Raw genomic sequence first — 18,497 nt, 5'->3', positions numbered from 1 at the left:
CTATACAAAGCCTGAGAGGAAGCGCTAGAATACCAATTATTGAAAACAACTCTATTCCTAGGGCATAGATTATTTTAAAAACCTTAAATAGAGATCTTAATTTGTGTACAATTTCTTAAAATCTCAATAATAATAATAATAACTCATACATTAAAATACACAGTTCATAGGCATTTCATTGAACAATTATTTGCTTAAGTTGTTACAAATAATTTGCATTTCAGTTAAACCAATTTTGAACTCTAAAAAACATAAAAATTTCCAACAATTTTTTATCAAAACCAAACCAAATAATTCACCAAACCTTAATAACTATAACATTGCCACTCCCAGCCTTACCAATAAATATAAACCCACAAAAATCCAATCAAAATCTATAAAACCCATGAAAATGTTATATTCTTCCAAACTCGTATACAAAAATGAATGAAAAATAATCAACCAAAACCAAAGTAGGCTAAAAACATTACTTTTTTGTAATACCAAAATCAAATAATTAATCCCAACAAAGCGCACACTCTATTCAGAATCATATTCAACAAACCCACAATCAAATCAAAGAAATACAAAACCTACAAAATACCATTTAATATTTTGAGGATGCTAATTTGTTATTAAAAGAAGAAAGAGATTGAGAGGTTTAAGAAGCTAAGATTGTTAGGAGGGACAAAACTATACTCCTGGAATTGATGGTGGCATCAATTTCAAGACACACCTCCAGAAAGCTTGAGAAGACACGAGCGTCCTGTGACTTTTTAAATTAGCTTGAGAAGATACAAGCGTCCTAGAATTTCTTAAATTTCATGATATAAGGGATTTCTTGAAATCATTGAACTTACAATCTTGAAAACTCTATGGATTTGGGCTAGATCCAAATCTTTCTTCTTTTAATTTAACCAACCAAATAATTTGGATTTAGGGTTCTCAAATCCAAAACTATAGGCTCAAATCCAAGCATCCAAAGAAATCACTAGTAAACCTTAGCATAAAGTGTTTTGTATGCTTAACTGCATTTTGTTATTAGTTTTCTCCAATATTTCAATTATTTTCATTGTAAAAACATGCAATCATTAGTGTTCTATTTTATGGACAAAAAAAAAAAAAGACAATAAAAATTGTGTAATGATTTGATCATACTATATGTATTTACAAATTTAAAAATTGCATGATATAGTGACTAATATATATATTGGCAAAATTCATAAATATTCAAAAATGAAAATATCATTTTGATACATCAAAAATACAAATACCTTTCAATTAGTTTTTTACATTCTCGATTGTGAGTTATTAAATTTATTTTTGTTCTTTGTTGGACTTTGTTTCAACTATCATGAAAGTAACTAAATTTGAACAAGAATATCATATTTCAAATCAGTTGTTTCTCATATAAATATTTAAAAAATAATAACAAAATATCATTATACTTAAATAATTAGTGCACCGCTTAGAATAATAAATATAACCAAATAAACATATTTATCATATTCATAATCTTTTTAATTACATAGAATAAATACTTTAATGTTGGTTCCACACACAAATACATACATGTCACTAAAAGATGCTAGGGAATATAAATGGTTAAGCTTAATTTTAGTGAATATCCAAATATTTAATTTTTTATGTCTTTTGCATCAAAAGTTGTCAAATCAACTAAACATAAGGCAGAATGTCATATTCTAATTTTTTTTATTATTATTATTATTATTATTATTAAAAATAGTTTTTTATATAAAATTTATAAAAATAGTCATATGAATTCCTTTAATATAAATAATTAATGCACAGCACAACTATTGATAATTGATATATGAATTTACTCGTTTGGCTAATTTAATGAACTACTACTTTGATATACTTGAAAACATTGTTGAGGTGGAAGCTAAATAAAGAAAATTTCAAGGAATGCTACATAACAAAACCTCATACTTTTCTACATAAAATCTCTACTTTTATATATTTTTTATATAGAAAAAATTTATCTAATTTCCACAATATTTTCACAACAAATCTTAAGTAGCAGGTTGCTATTGGCTATTACTGGTGAGCAAAGCAGTCATTTCAGTGGTAAGTTCAAATTAGAATCAGTATCAACTTATCACCTAGAATTTGTTATAAAATTGTTATGAAAATATTGTGAACATAGCATTTTTCTTTTATATATTGATTGATTGATTTGCATGTACAAATATTGCACAGTAATTGGGATTTAACTCCGTTCCTGCTCACAAAAATTTTTTACCACTCGCATTTTTTAACTTTTTTTCACTTTTTTTTATTCAATAATTGAGATTGAAAGTTGCTATATCCCATGAGATTCTGTCATGTGGCACACTCTTTTAAAATAGAATTGAAATACTCTTAACACACAAGATAAGAACAAAAAAAAATATGGATTTTTTGTTTCTTTGGTTCAATGTTTCAACACCTTTTCTATTAAAGAATAAAGATTCTTTGAAAGACTCTTATTTTCTTTGATTCAATGTTTCATGATAAACCTTTTGAACTTCTATTCCTTTATATATAGCCTACAACCCTTCATGCCATCTCATCTTAGATACATCTACCTACTCAATACTATGGCATGTGGCTTTGTCAAAAAATGGCTTGCTTTTTTTTATTGAGTGATGACAGATTATGGTTTTGATATTGAGGTCAAATGTTGTGGTTTCTATAAAGCATGTAATTACTTTGGTTGTTTGGGTGTTTGGTGTGAGAAAGCCATAAATGTATTTTATTTTATAACTAAAGAGAAATAAAAAGAAATTTTCTAAATTGATTATTGATGAGAATAGTTACTTTTTTATTATGTTTTAGAACTCATAATTTATAGGTTCATTTGTAGTTTTTTTTACTGTGCAATATTGATATGAGCCACGACGATAAAAGTAAAGTCAATGATGATTTTAGAGTGTTTTTTGTGCTTTACTTTTTATTTTTACTTTTTAACGTGGAAGCCTTGCTAAAGGCAATTAAATCTTGATAAATGATTTTTTTTAACTATTTTTCCTTTAATTTATCACATTCTCTATGTGCCGCCGCCAGTACTTAAAAATAATTTCTTTTTGTTGAGATAATGAAATGAGTGTTTGACATACGGGGCTCAATATTGGGTTGTGAAAATAGAGTAGTTGAGGAAGTATTTTGGAAGTTACTTGAATATTTGTAAATTTAGGATATGAAAGTATTTTATGCTTTGAATTTAAATTTATAAATTTCAAAATCATTTAATCAATTTAAAAAATAAAGTCTACAAATAATATATTATGTTAGTCTCTTACAAATGTCGAAAAAATTGACTGTTCTAACCTCAAAATTTTAGATTAGTAGAGCAATTTCACTCAATATTTGGAAACCAATTCTATGACAATTTTTTTATATATATAAAATATGAATTAAGAAAATTGAGTTTCAAAGAATTTAGCAAAATTTTGATAAAATATAAATATTATACAACAAAATGAACATTATTAATAGGTCTTAAAAAAAACATTAATAAAATGTTTCAAATTAATTTGCAAAGTATCAACGCTGGGAAACTATCTAGTAATTGTTTAATAGCTAGAGACTTAAAGATATTTCCGTGTCCACTTGTATTGTGCTTAGTGCTTACAAGTTACAACTGTACAAACTAAACAAGTACAGCTTGGCCCATTTTAAACATAGGTTGGAGTTGGTAAAGCCAATTCCCAGCCCAAGCCCAAGCCCCAAAGGATGAACGATTTGGGCGAGGGTAAGCTACCTAAATCAAAGTATTTGAAGAATTTACTTTCTAACATAAATTTAGCAAAACATGATGATAAGAGATTTGAAGATTTTCTAACATAAATAAAAGCACTTATTATGACAATATAGATTCGAAATAACATATTACATTTAATCATTCCAAATCCACCTATTAATAAAGCTTAAAAATCCATCCTTAAATTTCATTAGTAGGAAAAAAAAATATTGTTCATTACATTTGAACTAAAAATTAAAACCCATATTCATCCCCTTAAAATACCTATATACAATTAAACCATTAAAGTAATAAAAAATTTATCAGTGCAGAACCTCTAACTTGCCCCAAAAAAAAAAAAAAAAATTTCATCACGTGCGTGGATTTGCACAACAAAATTCAAAGAAGACTGCAATTACATACATGATGTACACGAACAGCTTTATTATCCTTGAGCAATACATGAGATAACTTCAGATTCAACTACCATAAGCAGGATTACACAGATAAGAAAATGATGCTAAGCTTAAATAAAACCCAACCATTTGCCACCAAACTGGAAAAAAGTTTCTTCACATTTTTAGCTAAAGCGGGCAGAACTCTCTTATTCATATGCTCTCAGCAGTAGAACGAGATGAACGGCTTCGGCTGCGTCCTTTGGAATGATCTTTTTTTAACATGGCCTCCAGGTTTTGAAAGCATCTCAACGGTCTAACCTGTACATGTTACAGGGAGCCAAAGAGAAAAGGAAACCTTTAAGACTTGAAATTTACAATTATCCGGCAGGATTGTGAGATGATTCAAAGAAAGAACCAACATGCAAGATAATAAATGGGTCACAAGAGATGCCAGGACAATAGAATACATGCAGCAATATGAGCCAATCAAGAAAACCATAAAAACTAGTGCTTGACATAACCAAGGAATGTCTATTTGACGATCCTAGACATAAAAAAAATTAAAAATTATAAAATCTTTAAGAGTGATACTAAGGATATTATGTAACCTTTACAAACTGAAGTGTCATTAATCACAAAAAGTCATTTTGACATTAATTAATTACGTTGTTGATATCAACTAATTACATCTTTCTGCACATTAGTTTGTAAAGGTTATGTAGGAAAATTTATAACATCTTTAGCAATTTCCAAATTTAAACATGGACTGTGGACCCCACTTTACAAATTGGCCAACAGCCAGAAATTGAAAGAAGTGCTTTGCATATGCAACTTTAGGCCACTCAAATAGTTAACATCATTAAAAAAAATTTTGTTTATAAAATGTAGGAAAGTATTGACTTTCCATATTATTGAAGACCAAATCAAGGCATTGATTCTTGGAGAAGATCATGGGATTGGAATAAATTAAGAAATTGATTGTCTGATGAAATTGTGAGATTGAAGCTATCAAATCAAAATTGTGATTGATTTATGTATGTGATTCCCATTATAAAAATGGGTTCTATTGTAATGTATCATTCTCTAAGTGAAGATGTAGTCTTTTGAGCTCTTGTTCCATGGATGTAGGACACAAGGGCTAACCACTTAAACTCTCATGTTTTCTCTCTTCCCTCTTCGTTTCTCTACATAGAACCGATCAAGTTTTAACCATGAAACTTACTGTTAACTGCATGCATGCATGCACCCACCTACACCTACAGCTACACCACCCCAATACTCCCAAACACACAAAGAGAGAGTGTATAAACCTTCCAACGCCTTTTATGAGCAAGACTGTTGTGTATGGAATCCAGCCTTGTTATGACTTGTCGAAATGTTGGTCTTCTAGCTGGCTTCTCACTCCAGCACTCCTCAATTAACCTGTAAGCAGAAATGATCAGATGTATATCTATGACCTTACACCCATCCACATTCAAAAACAATAAAAAAGACAATATTCCTATAAAGGACCAACTTTGATTGGCAGTCCATAGTCATGTTAAATCAGAAAATTCTCGTCAGGCAAAAAAAAAAAAAGAGGACAAACATATCAAAATAGAAGTCCGGTGACAGAAGTAGAGACAAAATAACATTAAAACAGGAGATAGATATTGATGTCCATTATACTGCTACCAATGTTGCCTAACCACTAACCTTTTCTTCAAGCCATTTCTCGCTATTTTTTTTTTTTTTTGGGTAATAAAAGGAAGTGGTGTCTCAACCTTTGGTCAGACTATTCCACTCCCAACATGAGACACCCCGGAAATCCCATAGTCCAATAGTGTGTTGAACCCAAGACAAAGCCACACTGCCTAAACCAAAAACAAATTGCCACACAACCAACAGAGATCTTCTTACAAACTAATTGGCAGTAGTATCTAACAGATGGAACTTAGGACCTTCAAGTTTTTGGCAAGTCATTCAACTTAGGACTGTTTCTCACTAACCTTATAAAAATAATTTAGATTATGTAGTTTTTTTTTTATTTTATTGCCAAAGAGTTCACATATTGACTTCATGCCCTCATATAAGTAAAAGGCAATACTAAATCAGGATCCACACAGAATTAACTGATAATCATCATATTTGATAACAAAATGCCACTCCCAAGTGTCGACTTTTTACCAAAGCAAGAACTTTGGACTAAACTATATTTTTTGTTGATGAAAGCAAAGGACACAATGTAGGTTTACCAAAAACGTTTACAAGTTATGAAATAAAGTAGCATAAAACTTATGTCATTTACCATTAACAAATACTGAAAGCTGACATACATTAATATATCAGAGAAGCATATAGGACTTACTCTTTAAGTCCATGTGCATAATACTTTGCTGGAGAATTGAAAGGAGGACGCTCTTTTGCAACATATACTTTAGGAACTTCATTTTCTTGTTTGGCAGAAAAAGGCGGACAGCCTTCAATCATCTGAAGCACAGGATATTGCAAATGTCACTAGTCAAGCCTGTTATGACCAAATTGAATTTAACGAAAAAGCATAAGATAAGAGTAAGACCCCATAAAGTCTCAACTGATCACACTTACCATTTAAAAAGAACAAAGTATGAAGTCTAGCTTATTATTACATAATGAATTAGGAGAAAAGAAGGAATGAATATGTAGCATGGCTGAACAAAGTTGTAAAAGGGAATTGCAGTGTCAAACAGAGTGATAGAGAAAGGAGATGACCACCAACACTTCCCAAATCAGTGTACAAATTGTCTTCCAAGATCATCTAAAATAAGTTCAATGTGTTAAACAATCCAAGGAATACCCGTGAGACACAATAGTTTCTACCCAAACTGCAGAATAAATCTGCACTTTGGATACACTCTTTTTTGGTTGGTTGGTAGTATAACTCACACATCCAGCAAGATTGAAACCTGCGATCTCTAACCCACCATTTTGTTCTTAAGTGGTGGAAGTGCCATTTGGGCTAAAGCAAGCAACATCAATCACATAAAAAGATTGTTAAAATATAGATTGATTATTTAGAAAGGCAAATATTATTTCTCTTCATTAATAGAGTTTTTCTTTTAGTTCCTAACTAAGAATTTAGAAAATTTTATCTGTTTTGGGTAAGATTCCCTGAAGAAATGTTCTAGAAGTACAAAAGAAGAACAAAGAATAAGGAAACAATAAGTCGAGATCATGTCAACATTATGACAAAGGATAGGAAGAAGTTATAAATTAAGAAGGGGGGGGGGGGTGGGAAAGAGAAATTTTGGCTGTTAAGGTAGCTTATACCGCCAGCGATGTTGTTTATAAGAATTTGATTTTTTATACTTCAATGGTCAACAAATTTTAAACAAGAGATATAGAAGGAGCTAACACTTTGAGATATATTAAGAGTTTAGAAATATAGGATGAGAGTACTTCTTACCTCTTGCAAAATTAAAGCAAATGAGAATACATCCACTTTGGTATCGTATTCTTCATTTGTGTAAACCTCTGGAGCAATGTATCGGCCTGTCAATTACAAATTAACATTAACACATTGCAATGACGAATGAAAATTCATCAAGTGTGCATTTTATTGAAATATTATATTCATAGTCATGCAAGATCTCAACCACATTGAGAAAAATTATGACAAAAAAAAATCACTCACAAGAAGTTTCTTGACAAGTAAGAGGCCTATCTTCTTTAACTGTCATCAACTTGCTAACTCCAAAGTCAGCAACTTTGAGGTGCCCAGAATCATCCCGCAATATATTTCTGTTATCTTACTCGTAAGAAACATAAAGAAGGCAAAAATAAAAAATAAAAGCCAGCAGTTTCAGAAAATTAGCTTATAGTGGATTTTCAACTGAAAATATTATAATGCTAATCCTAGAAGGTGTTTCAAGAGAGTTCAAGTTGAAGAAGAAAACTCACGAAGGCTCAAGATCACGGTGAATTATTGGTGGCTTATTCTCATGCAAATAATTCATTCCCCTGAAAATTTCCAAAGGCAATGTCACATGGGAAAATATCCCCAAAAAAAAATGTTAGTTTATCATGTTCCCATGCCAAGAATCAAGAAACAAGCAGAAAATAGACCTGATCAATGCACAATGCTTAGTTTATCAACCAAATGGTGATTTGCACATACTGTTTTCTTTTTGCCAGATGACATGTTATGCAACAATCATTTCGATCATCAAACTGTTAAACTTAATATAAGTACAATTTTATTTCTTTTCTAAAGAAGAGCCTAAAATGAAAACTTGAAGCTAAAAATAGTGTCAAAATCTAAAAAGAATTTTTCTTTTAACAAATTAGGTATTTATCAAGTTTCAATCTTTATGCACAAAATGGGTTTCAAAGACCATATCTCATATGCCATAATGAATTTTAAGTCCAGTGTCTCTCAAAATACAAGAAATTTGATAGTGATTCTGAACAATAAGCACAACCAACTGATAAGAAGCCATATATTGTTAGAATCTAATATAAATATCTCCTTTCCTTTCCTTTCCTTTCTTTAGAACTAATTCAGTAAAAAACTTAATCTATTGGCATATTTCTTTCCTTTATTCAGTTCTTTAAAACTTCTCTTTATTGTAGTTTGTCATCGTCATGATCCTTATCTTTCGTCATCGACGACTATTTTCTACATATTACAGGTAGAATTTTGAAGGAGGTGTCTGCTTTGTGCTTTCTTCAGTCAGGCATGAGCTACTACCTATTTAACATCAACTCTAGCTATTATTCAGTACATAAACAAGTGAAATTGATAACTAATCAGAAGACTTTTTAGTGGAAAAGTAAATAAGATAAATCTCCATTCACTTCATAGAATATTCCAAAAAACCCACAGTTATTACGTTTATGTACTATTAGTTATAATTCTCACATTAAAAATGACTACTGTAATCATACTAACAATTCAGAACAAGCAATCGTTGTAATTCTTCAATAGCATAAGAAAAAAGAAAGAGACCTTGCAATATCAAGTGCAAATCTCACGGCTGTTGTTGGCTTTAAAGCCCCTTTTTTCTTCAAGAATGCTCGAAGATCTCCCTGCACCAATTGTGGCAAAATAATTATACGAAAGAATTTCATATGATGATTTTAACTTTTATTACCACCAATTAGTTATATATTTACACACACACATATTACAAGCATATCTTTAAAAAACAAACAAAAAAATCAAGGACTAAAGGAAAGCAAGATTACAAAGGCACACTGCCATAGTGTAGCATAACACATTGTGTACAATTTAATTTCCACGATGATAATAACAAAAAAGAGGATATACGCTATAGTAAATGCCATCCAGGATGGAACAAAATCAAATTTTGTAGTGCTGACCAAAATAAATTGACTAAACCTAGGCTAGAAAATTAAGTAGTTCACTAATTTTAGCCCATGCAGGCTTCATTTAGGACCATGCACTTTAAATAAAGGGATGATGAGTAACAACAGCTATAGATGGTGAGAAAGCACCTCTGATCTGACTGAGCACCAATTTATTTCCATAAAGGCGAAGCCTCTACCTTGAATTGATACCAACCAACAAAATGGTTATGCACCAAAACGTCCTTACCAGTGATTACATTTTAAGCTTTCCATAATGCCCTCATACACAGTAAATATTTAATAATAGCTTCTGCAGTCAACAAACAGACCAAGCCCCTTGATATATCCTAGGAAGCACAGACACTTCATTTAGGGTGTTGTACCAGTGTTGTACCATACGGGTATCATAACGGCTGTTTATTGTTATAATTTTTCAGAAATTTCTCATGTCACTATTTCACATCCGCACCCGTACCCGCGTCCATGCCTGTGCTTCCTAAGATATATCACCATAAATAAGGCTCTTTCACAATGCCTTAAAATACACTATGCCCGATTTAAGAAATTCTCTCCATGTTTTAGATCACTGCTTCTAACCTTCTATAACCACTTTCCATGCAACACCCCATACAAAGACTATAGAGGACAATTTTTTAGGAGACATAAGATTCATTCCTCTTGCTCCTCTCTGTTTTTCTTCCATACATCGATAGTTGGGGGTGGGTGGATTTGAGCCCTAACTATCTCCATTAAAACACCAAGAGTGCCAATAAGAATGAGATATTGAAAGAAGGTCCTGGAAATTCTATTTCTTTGCAGCCCTCTTATTCAACATTTCTTATATAGGAAAATGTGATTACAATAAAAAAATTAATATTCTTGATTGGGACAGCTCACCACCTAGAAACTTCCTGACCTGTTCTAGAAGAGTACTACTCATAAAACACAAGGGTACAACCCATAATACTCTCTTCTTAATTCTCTAACACTTTCCGACTCATATATGCATATATCACTACAAGCAGTACAATTTCTATCCATAAACAGAGTATAAAAGATAAGAACACTCAACATATGCAAACGACTTAAAATCATGAGAGAGCCACTTACTGAGTAAATCAATAGAAAATTCTATTATATGCTAACCAATCAAAGGATGAGCGGGAAAAAAAAAAAAAAAACCTTGGGCAGATATTCCGTCACAATCATCATAGGACTACTTTGAGTGACAGCACCCAGAAATTGCACTACATTTGGATGTCGTATCTTTTGAAGCAATGCAAGCTCATCCCTGAACGACTTCCTGCAGAAAACCAACCGCTTTAAAGAGTCCGTCAAAATATGGGAAAGAATTTTTAGCACAATTTTTTTTGTAATCCATGAGCAACTCACACTTTTTCGTCATCACTAATCAGTTCCTCTTCAAGCCTTTTGACAGCAACCTGTATGCCACGCCACAATGCTAAATGGAAGGTTCCCTAGACATTTTTTTTTCATACCAAATTGGTAAATTCAATACAAGAGGAAGGTAATTAACAAGACAAAATGACACAAACTAGTATATTTGGTCAAACTAAAATTTTTTATTCCTATCAAAACTCTAAACAAAGCTATTCCCGCAGCTTGAGAAGGATAATAATTGAAAATAACTTTTCATAAGACTACCAAATTTAAACCCAAAAGTGGTCAGCAAAACTTTCATTCATTCACAGAGCTAGCTAGCTAGCTCCAGGCATAGACCTAAGCCCCCATCACATTAAAAAAACAAAAAAAAAAAAAAAAACAAAGGGAGAAGGTATCTCATGCACCGAGCCCATAAGACCTTTGTCTCACTGACAGGTGGGCCCCACACTCGTGGGTCTTGCCCTGTCAGTGAGACAAAGGGCGTATGCACCCGGCACATACAACAGTTTTGCAATAAAAGGACCCCAAAATTGTATAAAAAGGTTCCAAAAATTACATAATGATAAAATAAAAATTACTCAATAAAATAAAAATTACTACATATTTTAAAAATCTAACCATTGAATTGAATGTTGTTTACGTTCTTAATAAATATGTCAAATTTTGTGTTAATCGGATATTTTTTATTATATGATCTATAAGCTTATATTATATGCATAATTTTAAACTACAAAAACTTGTAATTTAAACAATTTATTGATGATATAGCTATTGATCTTTAATTTGATGATATAACCAACTTTGTAGCTAAACTCTCTACTCTTTTTTCTTTTCTTTTTTTTTTTTTTTTAAGGAAAAATACAGATGGGTTTTACATTCTTTCCACCACTCTCAAGAAAGCCCCTAAAACATTGAGTCTACAATAATCCAACCCAATTTAAACCCTAAACTATTTCACCAAAAATAATAAAAATTTATGAATGTGCCGACCGACCATTGACAATCAACGATATTCAAATATTAAAAGAAGCCCACTTAAATGTACTGAAAATACTGTACTGAGTTTCATAGAAATTAGTGAAACTTAAGCAAAGTGATTTGAACCATTCAAGCTCTCTAGTAAATTATCCAGGTTCACCAAACAAAGCAAGCAACGAAAATAATAGTAATTCTTTGAATATTTTCGATAACAAAAGAGTGCAGTAAAAAAAAAACAGTACCTTGGTAATTTCGACACTATCGGTAAAATCAATTTCCTTGGGATCGATTTCGTATTCGGGAACTTCACGGGCATGTCTAACGTGCATTGGTGCCATCTGAGCAGTCAAAATCACAGTCACCAATTTCGAAATAAATTTTTTTTTTTTAAAAAAAAACACAAAATCAATGAAATGATTTCCAATTCAAAAACAAAAACACATACGAGTGGCTTAGCACCACGCTTCTCCAAGAGCTTAATCACATCGTGCTTTTTGTAATATATAGCATCTGCAAGAGGCTGTTTTATAGAGGGAAAAAAAAATTAAAATGTATACTAAATATGTGGATGTTAGTTAGTTAGTTAGTTAGTTAGTTAATTGGTTAATTATACTAACTGTGCTGCCCCAGCAATCACTGGGATCGAGTTCAGAGCCACGGTCAAGCAAGAGCGAAACGACGTCGGCGAGTCCATTGCAGGCTGCCACGTGGAGAGCCGTGCGGCCGTCGCTGTCCTTGAAGTTGACGTTGACGCCGGAATCCAATAGCTCTCTGATCCCGTCCAGGTCGCCTTCGTTCGCCGAGTACATCAGCCTCACTTCTGGATCGATTGGTCTCTCCACGTCATCAGTCTCCTCCACCGCCGCCGCCGAGGAGTCGTGCCTCTCCGGTGCCATCGACGACTGCTTCCCCAATGTGAATCTCACCGCCGCTTTCGTTTCCATTGTCTCAAAATTGTGCTTTGCTTGCGGAGAAAGAGAGAGAGAGAGAGAGAGAGAGAGAGAACTTTTGGGAATTGGATATTGAAGTCTGACTTAAAATGGGAAATTGAAATTGGGCTGAATTTTCAAGTGCGGTAGTTGTTGGGTTAGAGAGAGGGGTTTCACGCGTTTGTAGCGCGTGATGGAAATTTCGGAGCAAAGAGGAACAAGAGCTGACAAAAGTGCGCGTTTTCCTCCCTCCGACTTTTGAAAAATGCTGAGAGAACGAAATAAAAAATTAAATTAATAAGGCTTTTTTATTTTTAGAGAATTTAAATCTATGGGTCCGTTTCTTATAATAACTCTTTATTATCAAATTAAGACACTAATTAATTTTTGAAGTAGGCAGAGATTGAACCTCAGATTTCTTATACAACCATTAAAGACTTAACAAGATCCAAGTAACAATATCATAATATTTTTAAAACAAATTATAAATAGTAGTTTGTTATTGGTTCTAATTTGAATTTAAAATATAAATTATTTTTTATCCACCTATAACAATCAAAATATTATAAACACTATATTTTTCAAATTAAAAAAAGTACCAAAATATTTACACAATATTTTATATGTCTAGCTCGAATGGTTGAGAGATATATCTACCTAAATATATTATTCTTCCTTCATTACTTACTGCGCAAATTGTGGTAATAGTCATGTAAAATATGACAGTATCACAAAAAATTATACAATTTTTTACATCACGTGGCAAGTTTTGAATGGCCGGTCATAACTCATAATTTGCAGCAAAAATTACTGTTTGTGTGAGTGTGCGCTCCTGGACATTAATCGTGACTTTCGCGAGGTAGGTTCGTTACTTGTAGTCGTTGACGAGCTATAGCGAATATTTATGAGTGTGGGCGAAGATTTGCTTTTAGACTGGCGTGTGGGACCCAGTCTACGGAGAAGCAGATCTGAACCGTAGGATTGAGATGGTGTAGGACATAACCCGACCCGAATAAGCGCGTTGAGGTCACAAGAAGATGCTGGGCAGCTGAGACAGTTGGACCAGGTTGTTTCTTGTTGGCCTTTTCTTTTTGCTTCCGTAAAGTAAGAGTTGATTTAAAAAATTGTAAAAACCCCCCTCAAAAAAAAAAAAAAATCTCTGCGCATTCATGTCCCAAAAAGTGATTAGCAAAAGTAGAAAGAAAGGGAGTTTTAAATGTTACAAACTTACGATAAAGTATTGATCAATGTCCGTCGGTGATCTCTATTTTCCTATTTTGAAGTATCCTTCTACTAAATATAATCTATCTAAAAGTTTTAAGCACGTGGCTAACTAGCATTTGATAAATACCAACTTGTTTTTAATATTTAATTGCCAAAAGAGAAAGAAAAAAAAAAGGAGAAATGATATGGTCACAATATTTCACAACATTTTTACAACAAATCTTAAGTAACAAGTTATTACTGGCTATTATTATTGGGACAAAAAAATAATCTTAATATTAGGTTCAAATTTGAACCAATAACAACTGACCACTTATGATTTGTTGTGAATTTATTGTAAAAATGTTATAGACATATCACCTCTCAAAAATTATTTAAAAATCAAAATATTTGTCAAGTTTGATAAAATGCAAACCTCACTCTCTAAGTTTCATCATTTTTCATTTCAGTTTTATAAATTTAAGTTTTGTCATTTTAATTCTTTAAATTTCATTCCTTTCCAATTAAGTCTTCTGTTAGTGTGCTGTTAATTTTTGTCGTTAACTTTTTTTTATAGAAAAAAAGATAATAAAAAAAAAACCAATTAAATGTGTAAACAAGTATTTATTCGGTTTGGGCTTCCATTCGATGGTTCTTCGCTCATCCTTGTTCTTTTGATCCACCTTCGCACATGCGTCCAACTCGAAACAAGAAGCAGAAACATCAATAGGTTCAGAGTCCTAAGAGGAAGTTCCAGTGCAGTGTGACGATAAGGGAATTGGGAGAAATTGGAAGTGGAAGTGGAATTGGAATGAGGGAGAGTGAGAGTGAGGGGAATGGCAAAGAGGTACCTTTTGTTGCAGAGGAAATGTTGGAAATGCCTTCGTATTGTGCTGATTGGAAATCGTTTATACTAATGTGGAAGGTAGAAGGAGCTTGAGTAGTTTGAGCTAGAGGAGAATAATGTAGAAACTAAATATAAAACAAAGATTTGGTTGGCTTTATGTTTGCACATTTAATAGGATTTTTTTTAATTAACTTTTTTTCTAAAATTATGAAATAAATATAATAAAAAACTTAAATATAAAAAATGGGCTAAAATACAAAACTGGCCTTTTAAATTTCACTTTTTATCATTTCAGTACTCCAAGTTTAAGTTTTGTCATTTCAGTCCTCTAAGTTTTAAATATAGTTAATTCAGTCAACTGTTAAGTCTTCTGTTAAATGCTATCGTCCACTTACCAAAACAATGCCGTTTTGGATTTTTTAATTTCTTAATTTCAAAAAACTGGAAAACGATAAGTCTCTGATTATTGAATAAGAGATTTGGGGTTCAATCCATGACTACACCAAAAACTTATTGATGTCTTGGTCTAATGATAAAAAGGTATCATCAAGAGCGGACGTCATAGATTGAAAATCTTTAAACTTTCCAAACCTTCAGACCCAATTCCCTCAAAACCCAAACCAAACCCCTATTAATCACCTCTATGCTCGCCACATCCCAGTCATTTCCTTCATTGGCAATAAAATCAGCAAGACCCACCTTGACCTCAAGTCTGCCTAACCCAACACTGCTCACGCCGTTGTTCGCCAGCCCACTAAAAAACAAAACAAATCCTCCACCATAATCGTGTTGATTAGAGCACTTGCGATTGCGGTCGATATGGCTAACCTCTTCTACTTCCCATTGATTTTGATGGTCTAGTCTATGGGCTTAGGCCTAAACACCACGCCCTCGCCGGGCTTGAGTGGGATTCAATGAAGGGTCCAACCCGTCTCTTTTTTAGGGTAGGGCTCATTGCCGCCACCTTTGACTTTAGTGTGGGTAAGAATGGAGGCAGTGCCGTGGCACTTGTTTTGGAGGTCAGTGATGATGCCACAGTGAACGATGACACAAGTGATGTTGGGTGGGGTGGACTTGAGGTCAAGGTGGGTTTCACTGATTTTATTTCTGGTGAAGGAGAGGACTAGGATGGTGGCGAGCGTAAAGGTGATTGATAGGGGTTTGGTTTGGATTTTGAGGGAATTGGGTCTTAAGGTTAAGAAGAAGAATAAAGGTTTGAAAGGAAGATGGAGGAGGAGGAGAATGAGAGAGATGAGGGTGATCTTGTGGTTGTGAACGCTACCAATTTTAGAGAGAGAAAGTTGAGTTTTTGATTTTTTTTTGTTTTTTTTTACGGCTAAAATGCACAATTGGCAATTTTTTCAAATTTCATCTCAGTTCTCTAATTTTGCTTTCGTTCATTTCAATCCTCTAAGTTTTAAATTTATTCAATTAAGGTCTTTTTGTTAACTTTTGTTAAAAAAAATTTTAAAAAAATATGGAAAATATTTTTCAATCATTAATTAAATTTTTTTTAATTTAAAAAATTTGAAGAAAAATTGAAAAATTAACCACAACATATAATAAAAGTTTATGGAAAAACCTTAATTGAATAAACTTAAAAGTTAGAGAACTGAAATGAACAAAAGCAAAGTTAGAGGATTGAAATGAAATCTAAAAAAACTTAGAAAATCAGTTTTACATTTTACCCTTTTTTTAATTAACATTTCTATTTTTTGAATTAATAAATTAAAAAAAATCCAAAACGGTGTCGTTTTGGTAAGTGAATGGCAGCACTTAACAGAAGACTTAATGAAGGATTGGATTGACTATACTTAAAACTTACAAGACTGAAATGACAAAACTCAAACTTAGAGGACTGAAATGATAAAAAATGAAACTTAGAGGATCATTTTTGCATTTTGGCCTAAAAAAATAAAAGTTAACAACAAAAACTAACAGCATATTAACAAAAGACCTAGAGTCTATTTGGGAACAACTTATTTAGCTAAAACTGAAATTTTTTTACTTAAAGTACTGTAGATAAAGCTAAAAATTAGCCGAAATAGTATAGTAAGACCTATACATAGTACCAAAAAGTGCAATGAGACCCATAAATATTAGCAAAAATAAGCTGAATAGTAAAATAAGCTACCCAATATAAGCTATCCCAAACGCAACCTTAATTAGAAATTAATGAAACTTAGAGAACTAAAATGACAAAACCCAAACTTATAGGATTGAAATGAAAAATGGTAAAACTTAGAAGGTAAGTTTTGCATTGGCTTTGATAAAATGTCCTCTACCATAGCTCCTCTCCAATAAAATTAATAATAACTATTTAGAAGATAATAAGTTTTCTCAATTATAGGTTCCAGTTAGTTCAACTGGTAAAGTCTCTGATAGATGAACAAGAGATCTGAAGTTCAATCTCTGCTTATACCAAAAACTGATTGACGTCTTGGTTTGATGATAAAGAGATAGTTTAGCTATAAAACTGGTTGTGGCCTAAAGTTATAACCTTACTTAATAAAATAAAAATTACTCTATATTTTGAAAATTTAACCGTTGAATTGCATATTCTTTATGCTATTAATACGCATGTCAAATTTTGTGTTAATCAGATATTATTTACTATATGATCTATAAGTTTATATTTTATTCATTATTTTAAACTACAAAAACTTGCAATTTAAACAATGTATTGATGATATAACTATTGATATTTAATTTTCTAAAAATTTTGCAAGCATGAAGGATATAAAAAGAAGATGTAATCTAATGATGGATTTGTCAAAATTCACCTTCAATAAAAAGATATTGAGTAAGGTTGTAGCCTAAGGCTACAACTAATTTTGTTTCTAAACTTTGTCCTAAGTTACAACTCTTTTAAAAAATAAATAAGTAAAATAAGTTGTCTCAATTTTATTTTATTATTTTATTTTTTTTATAAAGAGGGTGGCTTAATCGATTTGTTCCGTCAAGCCAAATTAGAACTTTATGACTCTTTGCAAATGGTTTTACATGTTCTTTTAGATTATTTGGGTAGAGTAAAACCAGCTTATCGTGAATAAGTTTTTATTTTATTAAGAAAAAAATCAATTGAGGGATGACTTTTTATTTTTTGGCTAAATTACAAATTGTATCTTCTAATTTTGTCTAAAATTCAATTCAATTTTCTAACTTTTATTTTTTTTTTTTTTTTTAATTTAAAATTCAATCCTCATATTAGCCTCTCTTAGAATTGCGTTGTCAACTTTCGACTTTATAAAATACAAAACTACATTAATTTAGGGGTTCTTAATGGCTCAAACATTAGATCAAACACTAGTTTTAAGGATCTACAAGTCTACAATGATATAGCTATGCATTAGTCTCTGAAACCTAAATAATTGTAAATATCAAACGGAGCTAAAAGGGCAAAGGTCTTGCAAGAAAATCACGTAAAGAAAAATCATTTGCTTACCCAAAAACCTGTGTTAACATTTGAATTTTTAGAGAAACATTTCAAAGCCCTAAAATAACTTTGACTCCTTTTTTTAGAGTAAAATCTTTCAAATTAAAATTCTCATCTGAGCCAAGCCTTGTTCGTTTTCCCGCTATAAAAATACACTTAAAAAGATGCCCAAATCCAGGGGCTGGCCAAATTGCATAAACCAGTAAGATTATGACAAATTATTTGAATTTTTGGTGAACTATTTCAAAAA

At 31.9% G+C, this 18,497-nt stretch overlaps 1 protein-coding gene and 1 pseudogene across 2 annotated transcripts; both read right to left on the bottom strand.

The window, feature by feature from the left end:
• Nucleotides 1-3,901: 3,901 nt before the first annotated feature.
• Nucleotides 3,902-12,888, bottom strand: LOC142636389 (serine/threonine-protein kinase 12). Of its 2 annotated transcripts, none has more exons than XM_075810598.1 (12): nt 12,450-12,888; nt 12,278-12,352; nt 12,075-12,170; nt 10,843-10,928; nt 10,633-10,753; nt 9,089-9,168; nt 8,041-8,100; nt 7,775-7,881; nt 7,547-7,632; nt 6,470-6,591; nt 5,433-5,544; nt 3,902-4,440 (listed from the first exon to the last, which is right to left on the bottom strand). In XM_075810598.1, the coding sequence occupies exons 1-12, from the start codon at nt 12,774-12,776 to the stop codon at nt 4,333-4,335; spliced, it is 1,380 nt and encodes a 459-aa protein (XP_075666713.1). In that variant the 5' UTR covers nt 12,777-12,888; the 3' UTR covers nt 3,902-4,332. The 2 variants fall into 2 exon arrangements, 1 of the variants encoding a protein (XP_075666713.1); XR_012844303.1 differs by having other exon boundaries at nt 4,123-4,440; nt 6,470-6,628; nt 12,450-12,881.
• Nucleotides 12,889-15,542: 2,654 nt separating this feature from the next.
• LOC142635368 (large ribosomal subunit protein uL4c-like) lies at nt 15,543-16,093 on the bottom strand (annotated as a pseudogene).
• Between the last annotated feature and the right edge of the window lie 2,404 nt (nt 16,094-18,497).

This window comes from Castanea sativa, chromosome 5 (genome assembly GCF_040712315.1).
Source record: "Castanea sativa cultivar Marrone di Chiusa Pesio chromosome 5, ASM4071231v1".
NCBI classification, from domain to species: domain Eukaryota; kingdom Viridiplantae; phylum Streptophyta; class Magnoliopsida; order Fagales; family Fagaceae; genus Castanea; species Castanea sativa.
The sequence above is the reverse complement of the archived record's forward strand: the minus strand, read 5'-3'. Positions and strand labels throughout refer to the sequence as shown.

What these genes read in the sequence shown, in the direction of transcription:
- LOC142636389 (XM_075810598.1), bottom strand. Translation starts at nt 12,776, where the DNA reads ATGGAAACGAAAGCGGCGGTGAGATTCACATTGGGGAAGCAGTCGTCG. An exon ending in CACCGTGATCTTGAGCCTTC is followed by an intron (nt 7,882 to 8,040) that starts GTGAGTTTTCTT and finishes GTAAGATAACAG; the next exon opens with AAATATATTGCGGGATGATT. An exon ending in TACTTGTCAAGAAACTTCTT is followed by an intron (nt 7,633 to 7,774) that starts GTGAGTGATTTT and finishes TGTAATTGACAG; the next exon opens with GCCGATACATTGCTCCAGAG.